This window comes from Trichogramma pretiosum, unplaced genomic scaffold (assembly GCF_000599845.2).
Source record: "Trichogramma pretiosum strain Unisexual culture from Peru unplaced genomic scaffold, Tpre_2.0 scaffold11, whole genome shotgun sequence".
NCBI classification, from domain to species: Eukaryota; Metazoa; Arthropoda; class Insecta; order Hymenoptera; family Trichogrammatidae; genus Trichogramma; species Trichogramma pretiosum.
This window is the reverse complement of record NW_019641702.1, coordinates 2,058,737-2,077,721: the sequence shown is the minus strand read 5'-3', so window position 1 is coordinate 2,077,721 and position 18,985 is coordinate 2,058,737. Positions and strand designations below refer to the sequence as shown.

General features: G+C 44.5%; 1 protein-coding gene across 3 annotated transcripts in view; it reads left to right on the top strand.

Moving 5' to 3' along the window:
- The window catches only part of LOC106653885 (papilin), a 77,665-nt gene that overhangs the window by 1,289 nt on the left and 57,391 nt on the right, over positions 1 to 18,985 (top strand). The window contains exon 1 of one of the 3 annotated variants that reach the window (XM_014373514.2): positions 214 to 649. The exons of the other annotated variants lie outside the window; for them this stretch is intronic. Coding sequence (XP_014229000.1) covers positions 627 to 649 — 23 coding nt within the window. The 5' untranslated portion in view covers positions 214 to 626. Of the gene's footprint in view, positions 1 to 213; positions 650 to 18,985 lie in introns of those variants that run through there. 3 annotated transcript variants of the gene reach the window in all.

Genomic DNA, 18,985 nt, shown 5'->3' with positions numbered 1-18,985 from the left:
GTATAGGTGTGCTAGTAGTGCACGCGTGTGTGAGTGAGTCGAGCCACTGCGCGCTCGCATATTCGCGCGGTGCGCAGCCTCCTCTGGACTTCCCGCGCTTTGCGCTTTGCCCAGAGAGAAAGAGAGAGAGAGCTGAACCTGCCGTGTGCATGCACTGCCTCAGTCGTTCGCCAACCTCCGTCAGCGACGCGAGAAGCGTCGATATATATACATGTTCGTACGACGATATACCTAGCTAGCAGCGCGCGAGCTTTTGATTATCGTAATATAACCGCAGGTGCGAGCTGTGCAGAGCCCCCCGCCGCGAGCGCGCGAGCACACGCTTTCGGCAAAAGTAGCTTGTTCGGCAGAAAAAAAAGAAACAAAACGAGAGGAGTATAAAACAAAAATAACGAACGTTGACAAGTATATAGAGCTCGACGTAGTATATGCAACGTATTTGAAAGTGCAATGACGACGAACTTTTAATTGGGTGCCCGAAACACAATCACACACACACGAGCTGCGAGTGATTTGATCGACGCGGCTGCAGCAGGATCATTTTAATTTTGGTCGGCGGAAAATATTATTGAGGTTTTGAAGTACGAGCGACGGTGCCGAGACTGGCCCGTCTTCGACGCCGGCTCATGACGACACGCCGGGACACGTGGTTTGTTGCTTATACATACTTTTTTAATTCTCTACTATATGTGCAGTATACATATATGATACACGGCAAAGCTCTACCTTCTCTCTCTACATTATTGCATGTCCGCGCGATACACCCGATACTCTGTTTTCATTCAAATCCAATAGAGCAGCTAAAAAGCGTATCCATCCGGTCTATACGCTACGTACGTCTATAATTTAAACACAATAGAGACACGTACACATTATTATTGCGGCTGCTGCTGCTGCTCTCTTTTTGCGTCAACGCGCGTAATCGCTCCTTGGCTCGTATTTCTGCGGATCTATCTAAGAAACCGAGCTCGAAACTGTAGGCACATCTTTATCTCTTTATGGTCGTCGGCACGTAGTCTGTGCCGAACGTCGGCGCGTGTGTAATAAGTTTTACATATTTTTATACGGAGGCTGCTGTGGGTCATGTTTTTCGGCGATGTATCCGCTGCGTTATCGAACCGCCCGAGAGAGAGAGAGAGAGAAATTTCTCCGCGGCATCCTATCGTGTCGCACATGGGTCTCTCTCGCTCTCGATGTAGTCGGGCGTCGAGCATCGAGGAAAAGGCCTTTGAACTTTGATTCACGAGTCCACGCGTATTATATACCCTCGCGGCTTATCGACTTTATATGCCGCTGCTGCTGCTCTTTCCTTGAGTTGTGTGCTATGCAGATTCGTTTCAGCGCTTCTCACGCCGCCGCTATACGTGTATCAAGATACGTAGTGCTTTTGATTTTTGCCTTCGTCGCCAGAAAAAAAAATTAAGCTCCGCGACTCTTTGACTAGTGGCGGGAAATATTTTCGACTGCAATTAAACCTCGTTCTCGTTATTGTAACATTCGTTTAACCGCGCGGCCAAGGAGAATTAAAGACTCGCCCGGTTTATTCCGCAATAATGCGCAACGGCGACAATATAAGAACGGAGAACGCCCATATCGCAATTATTTCGTGTGTATTTTGTATATGCACACAAGGCTCGAGCTTGGGCAGCAGCTCTTTGCTGGGTCCAAGGAACGCGCACAGTGAGCGCGTGTAATTAAAAACAGGACACATCGCACTTTCTCATTTCACCCGGCATAGCGCGGCGCGCGTGATGGAATAGTAGTGCGCGCGACAGGCGTAAAACGACACCCTCTTTCAGTGGTAGTGGGCCATTTTCTTTACAGCTCAACCACTGCAGGTTTTATTGTGTGCTCGCATTAAAACCTCTTTCACGGCATAGGGCATCGTTTGTATACGTGTGGCGCGGCGACGAACCGACAAACTCACTCACACACACACACCGGAGCAGCAGACGATTTTGTTTCTCTCTTTCTCTCTTCCTCTTTCTCGTACGATCTTCTGCATGCGTCTGTGTTCCAACTCATCGTCGACATTAAAAAAAAAGAGCCCTCCAGAAATTCCAGTTACTGTTACTGCCGCGCGCGCACAGGTACGCGCTCAGAGTCCACGTACGATCCGATCATCCTTCCCCTCGCTTCGGAGCTGCGGAGTATACGTTTAGGGAACTTTCTATTACTCCGAGTCTCGACTCTTGAGCGCGTTACGTTTAGCGCAACGGTTCGCACGTTCTATCATCATCGGTGCAGTACGCGAGCGAGCTCGGGATCGAGAGCAAAAGAGAACGAATACGAGAGAGAGAGAGATGGAGAAGAAGCGGGCGGGCAGAAACACTGAAGCGATAACACGATTTATGCACTTTGATTAAGGTATAAGCTGAGAGAGAGAGAGGAGAGAGAACGATTGATTTCTTGAGATTATCATGCGCAGTGTGCCTAGTCCAGTAATCGAAATCCCTCTTTTGCGATACCTCGGAGCCTTGAGAATCACATAAAACTTGTAATACCCGTTGATTCAATTTCCATTATCATTATCGACGCCTATAAGCATTTAGACTTGCAGAGAGAGAGAGAGAGGCTGAGCCAAGACAGGATCGAGACTGCGCACTTTTTTGCTCGCGCTGCGCTGACAATAATTGCGTCGATAGGCAACGCTTTAACGAAAGAGATCCTTTTTACATTTTTACACTCTTCATTCGTCTCTAGCTTCTCCTTTCATTCATCCGATATCGCGTGAATTTTTTAGCTCGCTTGCAATGAATAATAAATTCTTGATGAATACTGAATAACTCGAGCTTTTTGTGTCGAGTGTTACATACATATATAGCGTATGTATGAATGAAAAAATTTTACACGAGCAGCAAATGGTGTAAGTATTATAATGTACGAAACCACGCGATGCAAATAACTCGGCATCGATGAGTGAGTAGTGCTCGAGCGCGTGTGTATGTGTATGTGTAGTTGCAATTAACACAAGTCGTACGCGAGCTTTGAAGTTAAAAAGTCTAAACACGGAGTGTAGACGTACGTTCACCCGTGAAGCAATTCGCCGTGTTTATGCGAATGAAAGCGAACCGATATACCTCCGAGCGACTCTGCGTGACTGTCAATGAATTTGTCAAGTCTCGCGTAAAATAGTTGACCTTTACACGTAGAGTTCATGTTTCCGCTTTAACTGCTGCTTGCAGTCGATACATTACATATTTGAATATTCTCTTATTATGTAAACCGCGCGAAATCGAGCGTCATTTAATTTCTCTACTCTTTATACTCTATTTTGAAAAGTTACGTACACAAATTCCCTATCGATTTAATACCTCAAAGAATTAATATTTAAGGCAAAGATTATTTTTGCAAGTTTCGCCGAACGAGCGCGCGACATATCGACGGTGCAGCAGCCGCTGCGCGATCGCTCATAAAATTCCAGCCCCGCCGTGAATGGTGCCATTGACCGAATTATCGCGCGGCTCGCATAAAGCATATCGGGGATATAGACGCGGCAGCGGCGGCGTCGTCTTATACATATACCTTTTTCATTAGAGCTAAGCGCGCTCGTGCATCGGCTAAAATATTTCCCCTGGGAGCACTTATTAAAAGGCACGTGTGAGGTTTTTAATAGACTCGCCTTTGCAGTGCTTCGCGCAGGCACGAGTGAGCGAGCGAGACACGGAGTGTAGAGATATAGCTGGATCCGAGAGAGAGATATAGGGATTGGATATGCCACCTGCAGCACGTATATATATAGAGAGAGAGAGGAAAGCTGTGTGCATATTTTTGCGGCCTCATTGTCAGAAGCAGCGGTAACAGCTAGCAGCAGCCGAAAGAGCAGTCGGTGCGGTGGCGGTGCTGGTGGTGGTGGTGGTGCCAGTGCACTGGATAGCGGCGAGCTTTCTTCGCTTATATCGTTACTGCATCTTGGCAGAACAATGGTATATGTTAATTCAAATTCTCTGCTGGTCCTTACTTTTGAGGCTGCTGCTGCGGCTGCTCGTTGCGGCTGAAAAAGAGCCGAACGACCTTGTCCACCCTCGAGTCGAGACCTTTCTTTTTGTTATCCTATTATATATTTAATAAGAGCTCGAGCTGCAGGTAATATGCAAATAGCCCAGCGGAGTACTGCGCGCGAGAGACGCATGGAGCACCGCGCGGGAGAAGAGAGTTTATGATACTCGTACATTTATAGAACTATTATGAGCGTGGCAAGTAGTTAGACGCGCGCATGAAAAAGCTAATGAGAAATATTTTTTAGCGCGCCTTGTGTATGCCTGCGTTGATATATATACTACTCTCTCTCTGTCTCTGGAGCTCAGCTCGTGCACTTTACAAGCCCTTGCAAAAATATCTTCGCTGCTCGTGTGCGCGCTAACTTGCATTTGCCTCCGCGTGTTGTTGTGCGTACAACGGCATTCCATTATATTAAAGCACTGCGCTCGCGGTCCGGAAGAGATAATTTTGTGTACAATTTTCAAAAAATTAATTTCGCTCGTCTGAATTATCGTTCGTTCGCGCGCCGTGTGTGCAATGAAATGCTTCATAATCGCTGGAAATTAAATTCAAATAATTTCGTTGATTATAATTATGGGGATTTAAAAACTCGTTATAGCAGCTCGAATCACCAAAGATTCCAGGATTATTATTTTTTTTTCTTCCGAATGTAAATTACACGCGTCCGGAGGCTCGTAGCTTGGGTCGCGCGGCTCGCGTTGATTCGTTCGAAAGACGATCGTGTGTCCTTTATGCCTCAGCGCTACGCCGTACGTGTTTTTACCTACAGCACAAATGTGCTGCTGCAGAGAGGACGAAAGACCAAGGCAGACGGAGCAGCAGCAGCTCTCGGCTCTCCAGCAAGGCAAGCGAAATTCAGCTCTCGGCATTATACGACTCTCGAAAAACTTTTTGCTCGACCGAGCTCGTCTCTGCTGCTGCCTCCCTATCGTCCCACCAGCACTTTCTCGCCGGACTCTCCGCGCGCGCTCGGCTATGTTCTCTTTTTTTTCTTTATAGCGCTGGACTTCATCCGAAAGAGAAGAGAGAAGAGAGCGAGAGAGATAGAGATAAAAAGAGAGAGAAAAAAAGAGAGGCCGAGCTTAGCGCTTTGACTCTTGAGCACGGTTAGCCCTGGTATTACGCATTCTGCGAGCCCACTGCTGCGCGCAGATACGAGCGCGCGCGGCATATATATAATACCGGCCCGCGCGCGCGAGTGCTAAATTTTGCGCACGAGACGCGCCCGGCAAAGGCCCGTCTTTGATGACGTCGAGACTCGAGAGTATAAGAGACACGCGCGAGAGGGAAAAATTTTGCTTCACAAAAAGGATGATAGCGCGTGCGCTCGTGCCTCCGTATATGGTTTTCAGCTCGCGCGACTAAGTGAACTTTTCAAAAATTTCAACACTCGCCGCGCGTACAAATTGCAAAAATGTACAAAAGGTGGACGAGATGTTTGTCGAGCGACCCAAAAAACCGGAGAAGAGAGAACGAAAAACAACGACAACTGCACACATACCGCGTCGTATCCGTAAAGATTCATGCCTCGCAAATGTATACACGCGTACAAGTACGAGCCAATGCATCGACGTACGTACGTATATGTAGCAGCAACAGCAGATCTATAAAAACAACGCCGGGCAATAAACCTTATCCGCGCGTGTAGGCCAAAGCCTCGAAGTAAAATTGAAAATTTCCAATCCGCACTTACTGTCGCTTTTACGGTGCGCAGGCGACGAGACGAGTAGAGTCCTCGTCGGTGGCTTCTGGCAGCGTATACACGACATATAGGTATCGACCCTAGGCCAAAATGGCTCGTCCTCGTGTTGTGCCGACCTCATCTCGATTACGATCCGCAGCGATCTCGTTGTTATTGGCTTTGTCTCGCCCTCTCGTCGCTCTCGGGTGCACACACGCGAGAGGCAGATCCGATGCTATTTTATAGAACTGACACACATTTCAGATAAATAAGTTTGATCTATATACTATAATACTTGTATTATATAGCTTTCTGCATACGACCTCGTCTTCGGATTTATGTCACTTCCTCTCGGATCTCGCTGGCGCACACACATATATACCTCCTGCGCGCGCGCGCGCGTGTGTATACATCAGCAACGCGGCAATTGCAATGAGATAGATGTGTATATACAACGCATCGGCAGCACACTCGCACACATAGTGCTGCTCGCACCGAGAGCTTGAGAGAGAGAGAAAGAGAGAGAGAGAAAACTCAATTTTGCTCCGGGAGGAAAGAGGCTTTGCTTCGCGCACGAGCTTGCAACAAGCGTGAAAGAAACGAGAGAGAGAGAGAGAGAAACGAGTCGACGAGCAGCTATTGCCTCGGCAAAAACTTGAGCAAATTTTCATCGTTATCACATCGCTCCTCGGGCTATCCTCCTGCGCACCTTCGGATCTCCGTATACCTATACACGCGCAAAACTGATTGATGAATTGTTTACGAAGTGATGCGCGCGCGTACCTACTTGCCTTTGAACTATCTATGTCCTAAACTTAACTCTTCAACGTATTAATACGAACATGTAAGCATAAGTTCCAACTCGGGTACGACGTATATACAGTTCTGATACTCGTGAGCGAGAGCTGTCAGTGATGGTCTCAGGCACTCTGTACGAAGCTTATTTGAATGTATAATTTCATCCATCAAGGGCGAATCAAATTTTATTAATTTAATGTCTAGTGGAAGTTACCGCTGCACATCCTGTAACGATCGATACTCAATTTTCTTCTTCCTCGTATACGTTTCTGTGTTTTTGTCGTTTAAATATTTATCAACGCAAAAACAACAATAACAACTTGGACTACAACTGCTATTAGTTTAATCTATCAAGCGCGAGTCCATTATGAGCATTACAGATCAAGCCGCTCGTACATCGATTTTGATAATCCAAACGTACACGCTTAAACTGGTATTTTTACGATAGATTCACGCATAATTTAGCTTGCATATGGCTTTGAAAATGTATATTTTACGCTGCCTTCGCTTCGAAAACTCGTAAAGTTTGCTATTTACCACTTACGCGTCCCTATCTTTTCTTCTCGCTCATTTATTTAAAAATGATTTCCACCCACTGGTCGATAAACTATCGAAATTATGAGAATGCACCTTTGCCTTTGGAAAACATACATACGAGAAAAGTATTTTTATTTACCTTCGCGAAGCACACATTTCTCTGTAGATTTCCTGCATTCTAAAATAGTTGCATCGTCAGACAAGGTGTTCTCGCAAGTTACTCAAAGTATAAACTCTCGGTACAAATAGTTTTGTTCTTGACAATTGAATCGAATCCTTCGAGCTTTTCTAAAAAGAGCCGATTGTCATTTGAAATAATAGCATAATAAGCTATTATTTGAACGTCTGGCCTCTAATATTTCACAGAGGCTTTCTTTCGAGCATTATAATCGGTTGGAGGCAACGATACCATTACTCATTGATAATTATATTCTTGCGTTAGTTGCCGTGTCGGCCAGATCCTGCGCTTTGTGCGTTCGAGGCGATCGATGTTTCACCGCCATCATTAAATGGCAAAAATTACCCTCCCGAATTTATGTACCTCGAATTAGTACCTGTAAGAAATGTGGCGCCGCACCAACGAAAAAAAAAGAGCAAACGAAAAGGCGAATGAAAATGCGTGGGCGAATGGAAATCCATCCAGCCGTACTACTATCCGACACAATAGCATTTGACACTATTTGGGGAAAACACTCGCGCACAATTGAGCCGAAAAGCAATTTTTTCCCATACATAAAAGTTTCCTTTCTATATATAGCCCCTGCCGCTGCTGCTGCAGCTCTGCTGGGCTCTGGGCGTTGCATCAACTGAGAAGGCTTTCGGTTTTTTCTGTGCGATCAGCATTTTGACAATCCTATCGCGCCTCTTCCGCGCGAATAGATTGACTTTAGCCCATAGGTGCCCGAGTTAGCATCCACACACAACGCGATCATATATACAGCTTTGGCAAAATATATAGGTACGTATTTACGGCTCGCGCGCTCGCGACGATGACAGCAGCAGGAGAATTGGGCGCCGAATAACAGTTAGCGCTTTCGTGCGTGTATGAATAGCGTCGTTGCATAAATATTATACCGCGATGGCTTGTGTATATGTGCGTGGCAGATTTCGAGACTGTGTACACTATGACATCAGTGGCCATTGGACAACTGCTGTGTGTATATATTCAGGAGTGATGATGCGCGTGCACTGCCCAGTGCGCAGCTTTTTCCTTCGCCCTAGCTTTTCAAAAGAGAACGATGCAACTTGGTATTTTTGTAACTCGTCATCGTAGTCGAATCTCGTGTATGGCTTTCGATGATTTATTTGTACAAGCAGCTACTTTTAAGTTAAAATTGGTCGGGGAAACAGCTCGCTGTCAGTTTTTTTTTCTCGTGGAATTTATCATTTGAGTCACGTTATTAGAAATCGAAAATTGAAAGAAAATCTTTTGATGCCGCAATATTCAAAATCGCGAATAATGCACCCGCGGGAGTAAATTTTTTTGTAAGCTATCGATCGATTGTTGACCGTATCTGAGGTCGCCCGGACCCAGCCTGGAGAGTATATAGCGCGCGTCACACAATACCACTTAAGCCTTTCAGGAGTTTTTCGCGAAACCCATTAAGCGTCAAATTCAAAAAGTCCCGTCCGTTATACACGAGTCAACAACAACATTGTGTGTGCGTCAGGGTTGCAGGAATTTTTTTTCCGCGATATCGTCGACGAAAAATCGAAAATCCTTTCGGAAAACTAATTCATTTTTCCTACTCTAGAAGTTTTTCTCTATCCACCTATTTTTACTTTTTTATAATGGCGTTTATATAAATAGTAAACGTAATAGCTGGAGGCTCGAGCCATGTCACATTACGTTTTATTTCGTGATTAAACATGCGTCTGTTCGTGTCTAGGTAAACAAAAGCGCTCTCGGCCGTTGTATAGGTAAGACGAGCGAGAAGCTTTTTTGTCAGTTGCTCTTCGATGCCAGGATAGCCTCGAGTGTACATTATCCAAAAGCAGCCATAGAACAAAGCATAAATAGCCGTAGCGCTCTATAGAGCCGATTTAAAAATACCGCATAGAGCTTTTTACTGCTGCTACTGCTGCTGCTGCTACTGCTCGAAGCCTTGAAGCTCTTTCGAGGTATGCGTGATCTTGGCGCGATATCACGAGCGAACGATAATGCGCGCGCTACGTAAAAGATGCGTACGCGAGATGCATATTAGCGAGCGCGCGCTCTTTCATGTATATATACGTAAGTGCGCGGCAGCGTTTATATTACAAGTCGCGATCGGCAAAAACTTTTCCGATATCAATCGCGCTCGTAGTCGTCTTTGTCGTAAGAATTAAGCAGGGGAGAGGGTCTTAATGTACGACGACTGCACACTTTGCTCGCTGAAGATATATACGTATACGAACACGAGTTCGCCGCGAGTGTAAGGTCGCAATGTCGTAGTGCTTACTATGCAGCTCGTTAGGCCCTTGGCTCGCGAACGAGTATACGCGCGCTTGTATCCACCTACGCCTTGTGGCGCAGACAACAATTATACACGTCTGTACGCGCGTTTCGTACCTATGCATGCATAAACGCATATATACACGTATGCGAGAGCTACATGTACGGCTTACGGCAGAGAGTGAGAGAGAGAGAGAGAGAGGAGCAATGCAAGCTGTGCGGGGGGAGGACAGAGAGGGATCAAGAGAGGGAGAGAGAGCGAAAACGCGTGCGGGTCGTGAGATATCCCCGCGATGCTGCTGTGTACACTGCAATGGCATTGTTTGATCGCGGCAGTTACACCGAAGCTCGTGCCTGATATTACCGCTGCGGCTGCTGCTGTACCTATATGTGTGTAAGTACGTACGTACGCCAGTCTACACAGCGTCGGTGTAAAGCAGCTGCGTATATATACAGTTTGTATTCTATATGCACAAGCGAGCGTGCCAGGCAGCGGCTTTCAAATTTAAAAAAAGGAGAAAAGTGAATATTGGAAAGCTTTATTCCGAGCACCCGTGCCTGCACCTATACATTATACATACATATAATAATGCACACAGCTACGTGTGTATGTGTGTATGTATAATACCAGAAATAGCAACCTGGATTATAATGTCTCGGCGCGATGGTTTATCGAATGCACGCGTACACATATATGCGCCGACGCGATACGTACGAATACATATAAGCGTGAGAGAGAGAGAGAGAGAGAGAGAGAGCTGATGCTGCCTGCGAGTTTGATAGGATAATGATTCTTTATCAAATAGCAGTTGTAAACCGATGCCTCTATTGTGCTGAAAGCAGCTTCCAACCCATAACCGGCATATGTATATATCGCCTGCGTGCCAATATCCCGAGCCGACAGCTTTTTGTTAAATTCGAATTTTACTTTCGAGCTTTAACCCGTTCGATCCCGAAATCCGTATAAATATATGAATTTTCTTGATTGACACATTTTTTTTTTTACTCCGCCCGATAAATTTGACTGTTCCTTGCTCCGTATGAATTTGCAGCAGCGGCAGCTCACGTCCAAGTTTTTGAGTTTACAGATATCCCATGATGCGCGCCTGCTGTAGCTCTTGCCCCCGCAGGGATAATATTCGAACGATTTTCCAACGAGTTCGCAGCTTTTGCCGCACGCATTACTATATAATACGAGGCTCGTGATATATACGTATTATTTAAAAAGGCATACGCATTTTTATTGCATATCGAATCGCTTCTCTCTCTCGCCGGCCGCGCTGCGGCTTATATTCGAGCTATTTTCCATTCGAGATTTTTTCCGTTTTGGTAAGCACGAATTTATTCTGACGTAAATAATTGCATGAATACTAAATGTATTAACGCAGTGTACGCCTAAAGACGAGATTTTAATAAGCGCGAAATAGCGGCAGCGGCGGCGGCAACCTAAGCGTAATGGCCCTGGCAGGGAAACAGCAGCAGAGAGCTGCTGCTGCTGCACTGCACACAGCCGAAGAAAGCGAATAAATAAAGTAGAACTAGAAGTTAATTTCCCTCGCTTCTAAAGTTTTTCAAATTTAAAGTATATTTCGAGTTTCATGAATATATATAGCTGCGCGCGCGCCACGGCAAGCCAGCAGAAGGTGCGACATTCTCTGACCTTTTGTTCGTTTCGTCTGTGCGCAGTTCTCGCGTTTGGAGACTATATATTGTGCTCGAGCTATGCTTTTGCTGCTTCTGTTGCTGCGAGCGGGACGCGCGTAGGTATAAAGTTCAAGACAAAGGTACTACATCAGTTACACGCTGCCTTCCTCTTTCTCTCTCTCTCTCTCTCTCTCTCTCTCTCTCTCTCTCTCTGCGATGTGTATTCGCGTGCACTCGCGAGGACAAATATATATTTTGCATCTTGAATTTATTCGAAAAGAGGACGCCGTGTAAACATTTATAAGCTTAACTCGCGCGACAAACTCGAGTATAGGCTTCGGTATTCACCGGCTGCGTGTAGATATATGGATTTATCAAATGGCTGCTGTATGCGTATTTTGTTTCGCTGAGCCAATTGTCAATCTCGGGGTCTCGAGAAAGAGATTCTTCTCGCTGGCCATCGAACGTACCTACGCATACGTATATGAGCACTCGATCGAAAAAACACGAGGGCACGAAATCCCATTCGCTGAAAAAACAGTCGCTCGGCGTATGCAGCGGCTCGTTCTCGTCCTCGTTCGTTCTGTTTGCGCTCGATCTCGAACTCGCAGCTAGTCGCCCGGCGACAAACCAGCGTACAAGCGCAGAGTGGAGCTGTGCGGGGGCGACCGTATCAACAAATTGATCAATTAAGGGAGCGCGTGCACGAAGGAGATCTCGGCTATTCCAAAAAATAACCATCAGGACCGAATCCTGTATTTTTTTTCTCTGAATCATCGGCGACTTAGCTAGAAATTAGAGTAGTGGTATTGCTCCGTGTTGTGTGCGTGTGCGAGTGGCAAATCTCATTGTGCAGTTTAGCGTGTAGAGAAGAGAGAGCGAGAGGAGCAGGAGCTGCTGCGAGTAGTCGGGCAACCTGTTGCGAAGGGGGATAGTATATCCTTTTCGGGCTCTCTCGGGCAGTATACGTATACGCGCCGCGCTGACCTACAGCAGTATATATACATGTGCTACACATATACCCACACACATTGGGATCGCGTCGTCTCTGCCTCGCTGATAGTCCTCCACCTCCTCCTACTGCTCCTCGAAAAGGAGCAAGAACGAGAGCGAAAGAGAGAATCGGAGTCGCCTCATGCTCTCCCGATACTCCGAAGGCCTCGAACATTGCACTCTCGCTTGCTCAGCTTTGGGGCCGCGTATATACTCGCTCTTTCCTTCCTTCTTCGTCTTTTCCTTCGTCTTTTTCGCGCTCGCCAGTCTGCAGTGCGTATTTAACGCAGCGTGCGGCGGCCTTCCTCGTATAAAGCAGCGACGAAGCAGCGTAGAATGAGCAACCGGAGGAGAATAGCAGCTCACCCAGCGTTTATATATCTGTATGCCATATAGATGCAGCGGTGGCTTGGTATATAGGTATATAATAACGAGCGTCGCGCTTTATATCGTATATATGCTACGTGCGACGCAGCAAAAGCAAAGCTCCACCGCGTTACTGCTGCCTTGATCGGAATTGCACTCGCGTAGAAGAGAGTGGTCACGAATACGAGGGGATAATTCCATTTTCACTCTCACTTTTGTTCGTCGCTGCTGCGTGCACACAGCTCGGCGGCAGTTTAACCGAGAGCAGCTCCTGCAGCTCTGTTTCCTGTATCGCGTGTAGCCCGAGGATGTGATTTCGTAATAACGCGCGCACCGATTATATACGTATGCCGACCGATTTTTGCCTATGTTACGAACTTTTTCGATCGATGCCGCTTGACTTTTTTCACCCGACGGAGCGGAACGAGTTAACTCGCCGACAAAGCCCCCGAATTAGCATAGGATAATGCCACTCGCTAAAGATTTTACGTACACCCTTTTTCGAATAAACTATTTGTGCGTCGAAGGTTACTGTGGACGAAAAAAAAAACTCATCACCTGAGCAAACGAGATGAAAATAAAGAGCAAAGCGAGAGTTTGTTAATCGTCAAACTCTTTGTGCTGTGGTATAAGATATACCTGCTGCTAGCCAGAATTCTGATTAATGCTCTACTTTACACAGATTCAAACAGAAGAGTCCCCTTGGGTTAAATAAGCAAACTGTTTTATTTATAAATGGCAACTTTTTTGCGTCAATCACTTAGTCGAAACAAAAAAAGACGTGGATATTATTATGCCATTATCGCTCAAAATATTAACCTGGATTAATACTTTATGATGTCCATTATGCGATATACTGTACAAACGATATATTTGTATGATTAAATATTGAAACAATGATATCTTTTGTTCTTCTGTTTTAGGTGAGTTGATGCATTCGTATTTTATTATTCACTGAGCTAATGTATGCCAATAGCCGCTTCGGATGCACAAAAGCCGATATACGTGAGTCAGAGCAGCTTGTCGAATAAGCTCGTATTATTCAATTTATATTTTATCAATAAGGATTAGTTTTCGCTATTTACATTTTTGCTAACGTTTATTGGCAGTAAAGATATAAGTTTTTAATCGTCCCAATATTATATTCAACGGAACGTGGCACACTCTATTCCTATCTTTCAAGGCGGCGTAAAAATTTATCCAAAGGGCAGCAGCGTCGCTAGATGCGAGTGAAACTTGCATCCAAGAGGCAAGAATCCGGGCTGCCGAACTTCAGTTAGAACGACGCTGAAATAATTAATGAAGAGTAATAGCACCATCCTATTCTTCGATAGAAATTTTTAGTGCTTTCGAAAATCAGCGCGCGGGACTTTTCGCTCTCCTCCTCGCGCGCGAGTTACACTCGAAACTCGAATTCCCCCGAGAGAGTGCACTAAAAACCTACGTCACAATGGCTCTTGGGCCTTCTCGGAAATTATACAAGAGCGCGCGTGATAATTCCGAGTGCCTTGAATGCAATACAATTAAAAGTAATAGTATATTAATAGCATATCGGAGGTTAATCGAACGTCCAAGATTTTTCTCGGTTTGTTTTATACACACACACACAGAGATCGGTCGAACGAAAATAGAGGCAACTCAATATGCTTTCAAATCGAATATTTCCGGTGGAATTTTTATTTTATTTTTTTACTCGAACAACGCTATACGTACATATAGATATTTGAACTGGCAAAAGTATCGCAAATAATAATTACTCGGAGCCATTCCTTGGCGTACACTCGACATATATACGTATATCGAGGCATTATACGATCCGCGAATAGATAGGCATACATTCGATATATTTATATGCGCGCGTGCACAATAGCCGCCGCATCATCGCGTGGATCGTCGAGCGATGCGAAGAGAGGGTGCCAATAAGCGGAAGTGCATCGAGGAGATGGGAAATCGATGATACACGGCTATACTGTAATTGTAGAGAGCCGCAATCGATAGACCGTGTAAGAAGTATATATTTCACGCGCGTATACAGCGAAGCGCGAAATATTGTACAGCGAGGACAGTTATCAATCGGAGGGATAATAGCTTTGCGCAGCGTTATATACACGGCCGCAGCACTCATGGCCTGCTAAACGTTAACAGTCTCGCTCAAGGACTCGGTCATCGCGCCGTTACGCTATAGTAGACGCGTCTGCTCGTCGTGGATTATGCTCTTTTTATTTTTCGCCTCGCGCTTATATCGCTTTATTAATATCGCGCTGTACTGCCGGAGCGAGAACTGACTGAGCGCGTCGGTATATGGCCGTGTGCAGCAGCGGTCACATTCTCAATTGCAATTGCTTAATCGTCGTCGCTGTCGTCGTCGTCGTGCACACCCGCGCGAATGATTTATATTATGAATATGTATATCGCATAGTCAGCGTCAGAGCGCATCTTTGTTATATAGCTAGGCTTCACTCGCACACACACACACACGCGCACATATAAGTACACTATATAAATGAAAGTACTTACGGGCGAACATTCGCGAGGGTGGTAAATAATTTTGATTAAGAACGAGCGCTAAAGTCGAGTCGCGCGAGTGGATATATATACGTGCGTGGCAGTATCATTAATTCAAAAAGACATGCGTTTGCGCTCTCAAAGTGATTTATGCGATATACCAAGAAAGCGCGCAAGACCCTATGTGTACATATATGTGTGCGTGCGTGCGTGCGTGCAGTCGTCGTAGCTGCATCCAGCGCGAGCCCCGCACGCAGCGTTGAAAAATCCAAGATGATTTTTCATCGAGTAATAAAAGGTCTTTTTTCTTCTGTATTATTAGCCGAACGAGCTGCGAGCCAAGCTCCGGGGCCGATGCATTGTGCTTTAAACGCACGTATGAGACGTAAACACAAGGGATCCTATTGAATTAAGAGGCAAAGACTGTATACACCGCAAAACGTATGTGTACACGGAGTGCCTTATATAGCGACGAAGGAGGTTTCGTTTGACAGCAAGTCTGTCCGAGCGTGTATAAAAGAGCCGTCGTTCACACATTAATGAGAGGGACGTCGGCCGATCTGCCTTCTCGGGCGCGACCGAGGAATGTCGCAAAGTTTACGATTTCTTAAATATATATACGCTGACGAGTGATGAATTAGCCTTTGCATATATAAACGAATTTGAAACAAATTAAAAGTGCTCGTACGTGACTTTGCGGTCGAGGTGTTTCGTGTAATCACCTCTCGATGCATAAAAACCCGACGAAATTAGATGCACCGCGCTCGATGGGATCAAGCGCGCAGTATATGTGATTGCCTTCCCTCGAGCCAAAAAGAAGAGCTTGCGCGTACGCCTCGATGCGCGCATACACGCCTCGGCTCTTTTTTGCTCTCTATCTCTCTCACACGTTAATTCGACACGAAAACACATTTTAAATTTTATTCATGAAAAATTCATCCGTATGAAAAAGCGATAATATTTTTTTTCGACGTAGAAATTGATTTTGTGCCGCGTGTGGCTGCCGCGGAGCTCGTACGTGCGAATAAAAAACTAGTCGCTCGCGCTGCACGAATTTTCACTGCATAAACATATAAGCACCGCACGCGTCGTTTTCTTCGCACGTGTTCGGCATATTTACGTTACGATAACTTTGAAATAGATATTAAAAACGTACATATCGTGGAGTCGCAGAGCTTGCTTACGTACCGAATTCGATAATGAAATAAATCTTGCTGAGAAGATCGAGAAGTAACATTTTGTTGGCTCAATGAGTCAATTAGAATTAATTATTATTTATGTGCACGGCCAAAACTTTTTCTAACTTTGGGGCTTCCATACGCTACAACTAATAGTGTAAATAAATGCATTGATTATTTACGTATTTATGATTGACTTAACTAAAATTTAATTCGATGAAATCGTTTAACTATGCGTTCAAGAATTCCGTATTATCAATCCAAAAACGTATTACTCTAGTGAAAATGCTCAACATTACTAATGGCACAATAAGCAAACAATGGCCATGTTTTTAAATAAATAACCATTAATTAGTTATCTCCCCAATCTTCTGTTACAATTAGGTTGTAAATATTAAACGCACTATGTTAAATGATACTTCAACACTTCGACGCTAGATGGCGAGTACCTACATGTGTAAATCCACAAGTGGCAAAGTGCATATAACTGTATAAGTTTAAACACAGTTTTTAGAAATATCACTTTGAATTTAGTTCAATTGTGCTTTAAGCGTGTGGTGTCGTGATAGTCAATCAAACCAATAGCAGCACAAGTCAACACAGCAAGCAAATGCACTCGAGCCTATTAAATTCACACCGACAGCTCGCATGAATATCGCAAGACGGGCCTCGGCTCTAGAGGGAGGAGAAAGTGCAACGGAGATCCCCTATAGCTCGTTCAAGGATGTGGTTCGGGCGCGAGCAGCTATAGGGACCTGTTTGGCCTGACTCGAGAGTGTGTAGTTCCTTTGGTTTCTCGTCCTTTTTTCTCCTTCGCTGTCCGACGTATAAACTTTATTGAAGCACGTGTCGTTGCATACAGCATGCGAGACATGCTTAATTGAACCGTTGATTTACAGCCATAGAGTAATAACATCGTGCAATCAACAAAATATTTTATTACTGTACTCATAACATAATTTGCATCCGAAAATCATACGTTGAAGTAATCAATGCATTGTCTCAATATCCGTTGAGAATAGAGCGTTTAATATTTCGAATTTTATGATTGTATGTTAATTTCATTCGATTCATGTAAACTCTTGTTATTCAATAACGTGGAGCTTGTGATATTTAAATTGATCTTTATACTCGATTTTGACAATTACTTCTTTGAGATTGAGAGGGATAATATTTTCATAAAGCATGTGTTTAAAATTTTGCTCGTTTTAGTCCTGAAAAGCTGATCATTTTACACAATGTATGCAAAAATTAATAAAAAATTTCGAGCGCCAGTGCCAATCTCATCGTGTAGTAAATGAGAAGATATCTCAGTTGAATCTCTTATCTAATTGAAATCTTCACGTGGTTCACCGCGTCGTGACTTTGCATACGTTAAAACAATTACCTTACAGTAGGTTGTTTATTATTAATATACCTCGGTGACCGTAAACATTTTCTAAAATAGTTTCAATTTTAACAAGTACACAATCTAACTTCATATTGATCATTATTAAATATTTTATAGAAAGAGGAATAATAGATTATAATAAAAAATATGATTTTATGTTCTTGTTTCTGGACAAGTCTTTACAAATTAAATCGCTTGTAATATTTTTTGTAAAATAATAAGTGTAACAATTCGTTTTTCACAAAAACAGTTTGAAACCAAATAACATTATCAATTTGTATACACACTGTCCTATTATTTTATCCGGCGCGGGAAAACCTAGCTACATGCGCAGCGCAGGCAAGAGAGGAAAGGAGCAAAAAAACTCGACGGCATGCCTCTTTGCAACAGCGATAATCTACTGTTCAAGCTGGTTATATCTTATCGCCGAGTCATCCCTCGTTATAATGTATCGTATAAATAATACGCACGCGCGAGCGCCAGCCAGCCAGCCAGCCCAGAGCCAGCCCAGCTAGTGCTAATGCACAAAGCGCAAGCGAGATTTTAAATGGATTCCACAGCACGACGGCCCAGCGTTTATATATATGAACTGTATATACCATAAACGTGTATACATATAGGTATATATTTTCTCCCACGCGCGCATTCGCAAGCGCAGGTACGAGAGACGCGAGGAATTGTAATTAGAAGCGGATATAGATTGTCCGAGTTGCTCGATTAGCATTATAAATGTACAGAGCGCCGAGAAACTTATTCAGTCGCAAAGTTGATAAGTTTTTGTGCTCTACTTGCGCAATGTATCAATGCTCGTTATCGCCCAGATTCTTGGAAAAAAAGCTGGTAACTCATCGTTATCATCGACGCGGAGGCACTTTTCGATTCTCGTTCTTCGTCTCCTGCCCGATTCATCGTTCGCATAATACTCGCTAATAAAATTTTAATAATGCCTCGTGTCGATGATGAGCGTGTAAATGAGCTCTGTGATCGTTCGAGTCCGTCGATCGTTCGGTGTATATCATTACAGCTCCGTAAAACGTCAAACGAACGATCGGAAGCACTTTTTCTCGATACTAGAACTCGGGCATCGTATTACCCGCTCCGCTCGATGATCTATAAATATAAAAAAAAAGACAAACATCAGACGGACGTATTTCGAATATAAGTACGCGCTTGCCTCTTCACGACACCGTACCGTGTATGCGCTCCAGATAAAGAATCCGTTCCCTGCGCTGTAGCAGTTGCAAGTTCGATTTTTTCGACAAAAAAGCCCATCAAATTTCTCTCTCCCGTTCCACGAAGCCTATAGCTACACTGCACTGCGAAGTAAGAAGCTTAGCTTAACCTTTGCTCCATCATGGCCTATAATACCGGCGGTACATGAAAAGAAGCTCGGAGCTCGGAGCTTTGGAAGTAGCTAGTCCTCTCCGATGTAGACGTTTCTCTTTTTCTTCTTACTT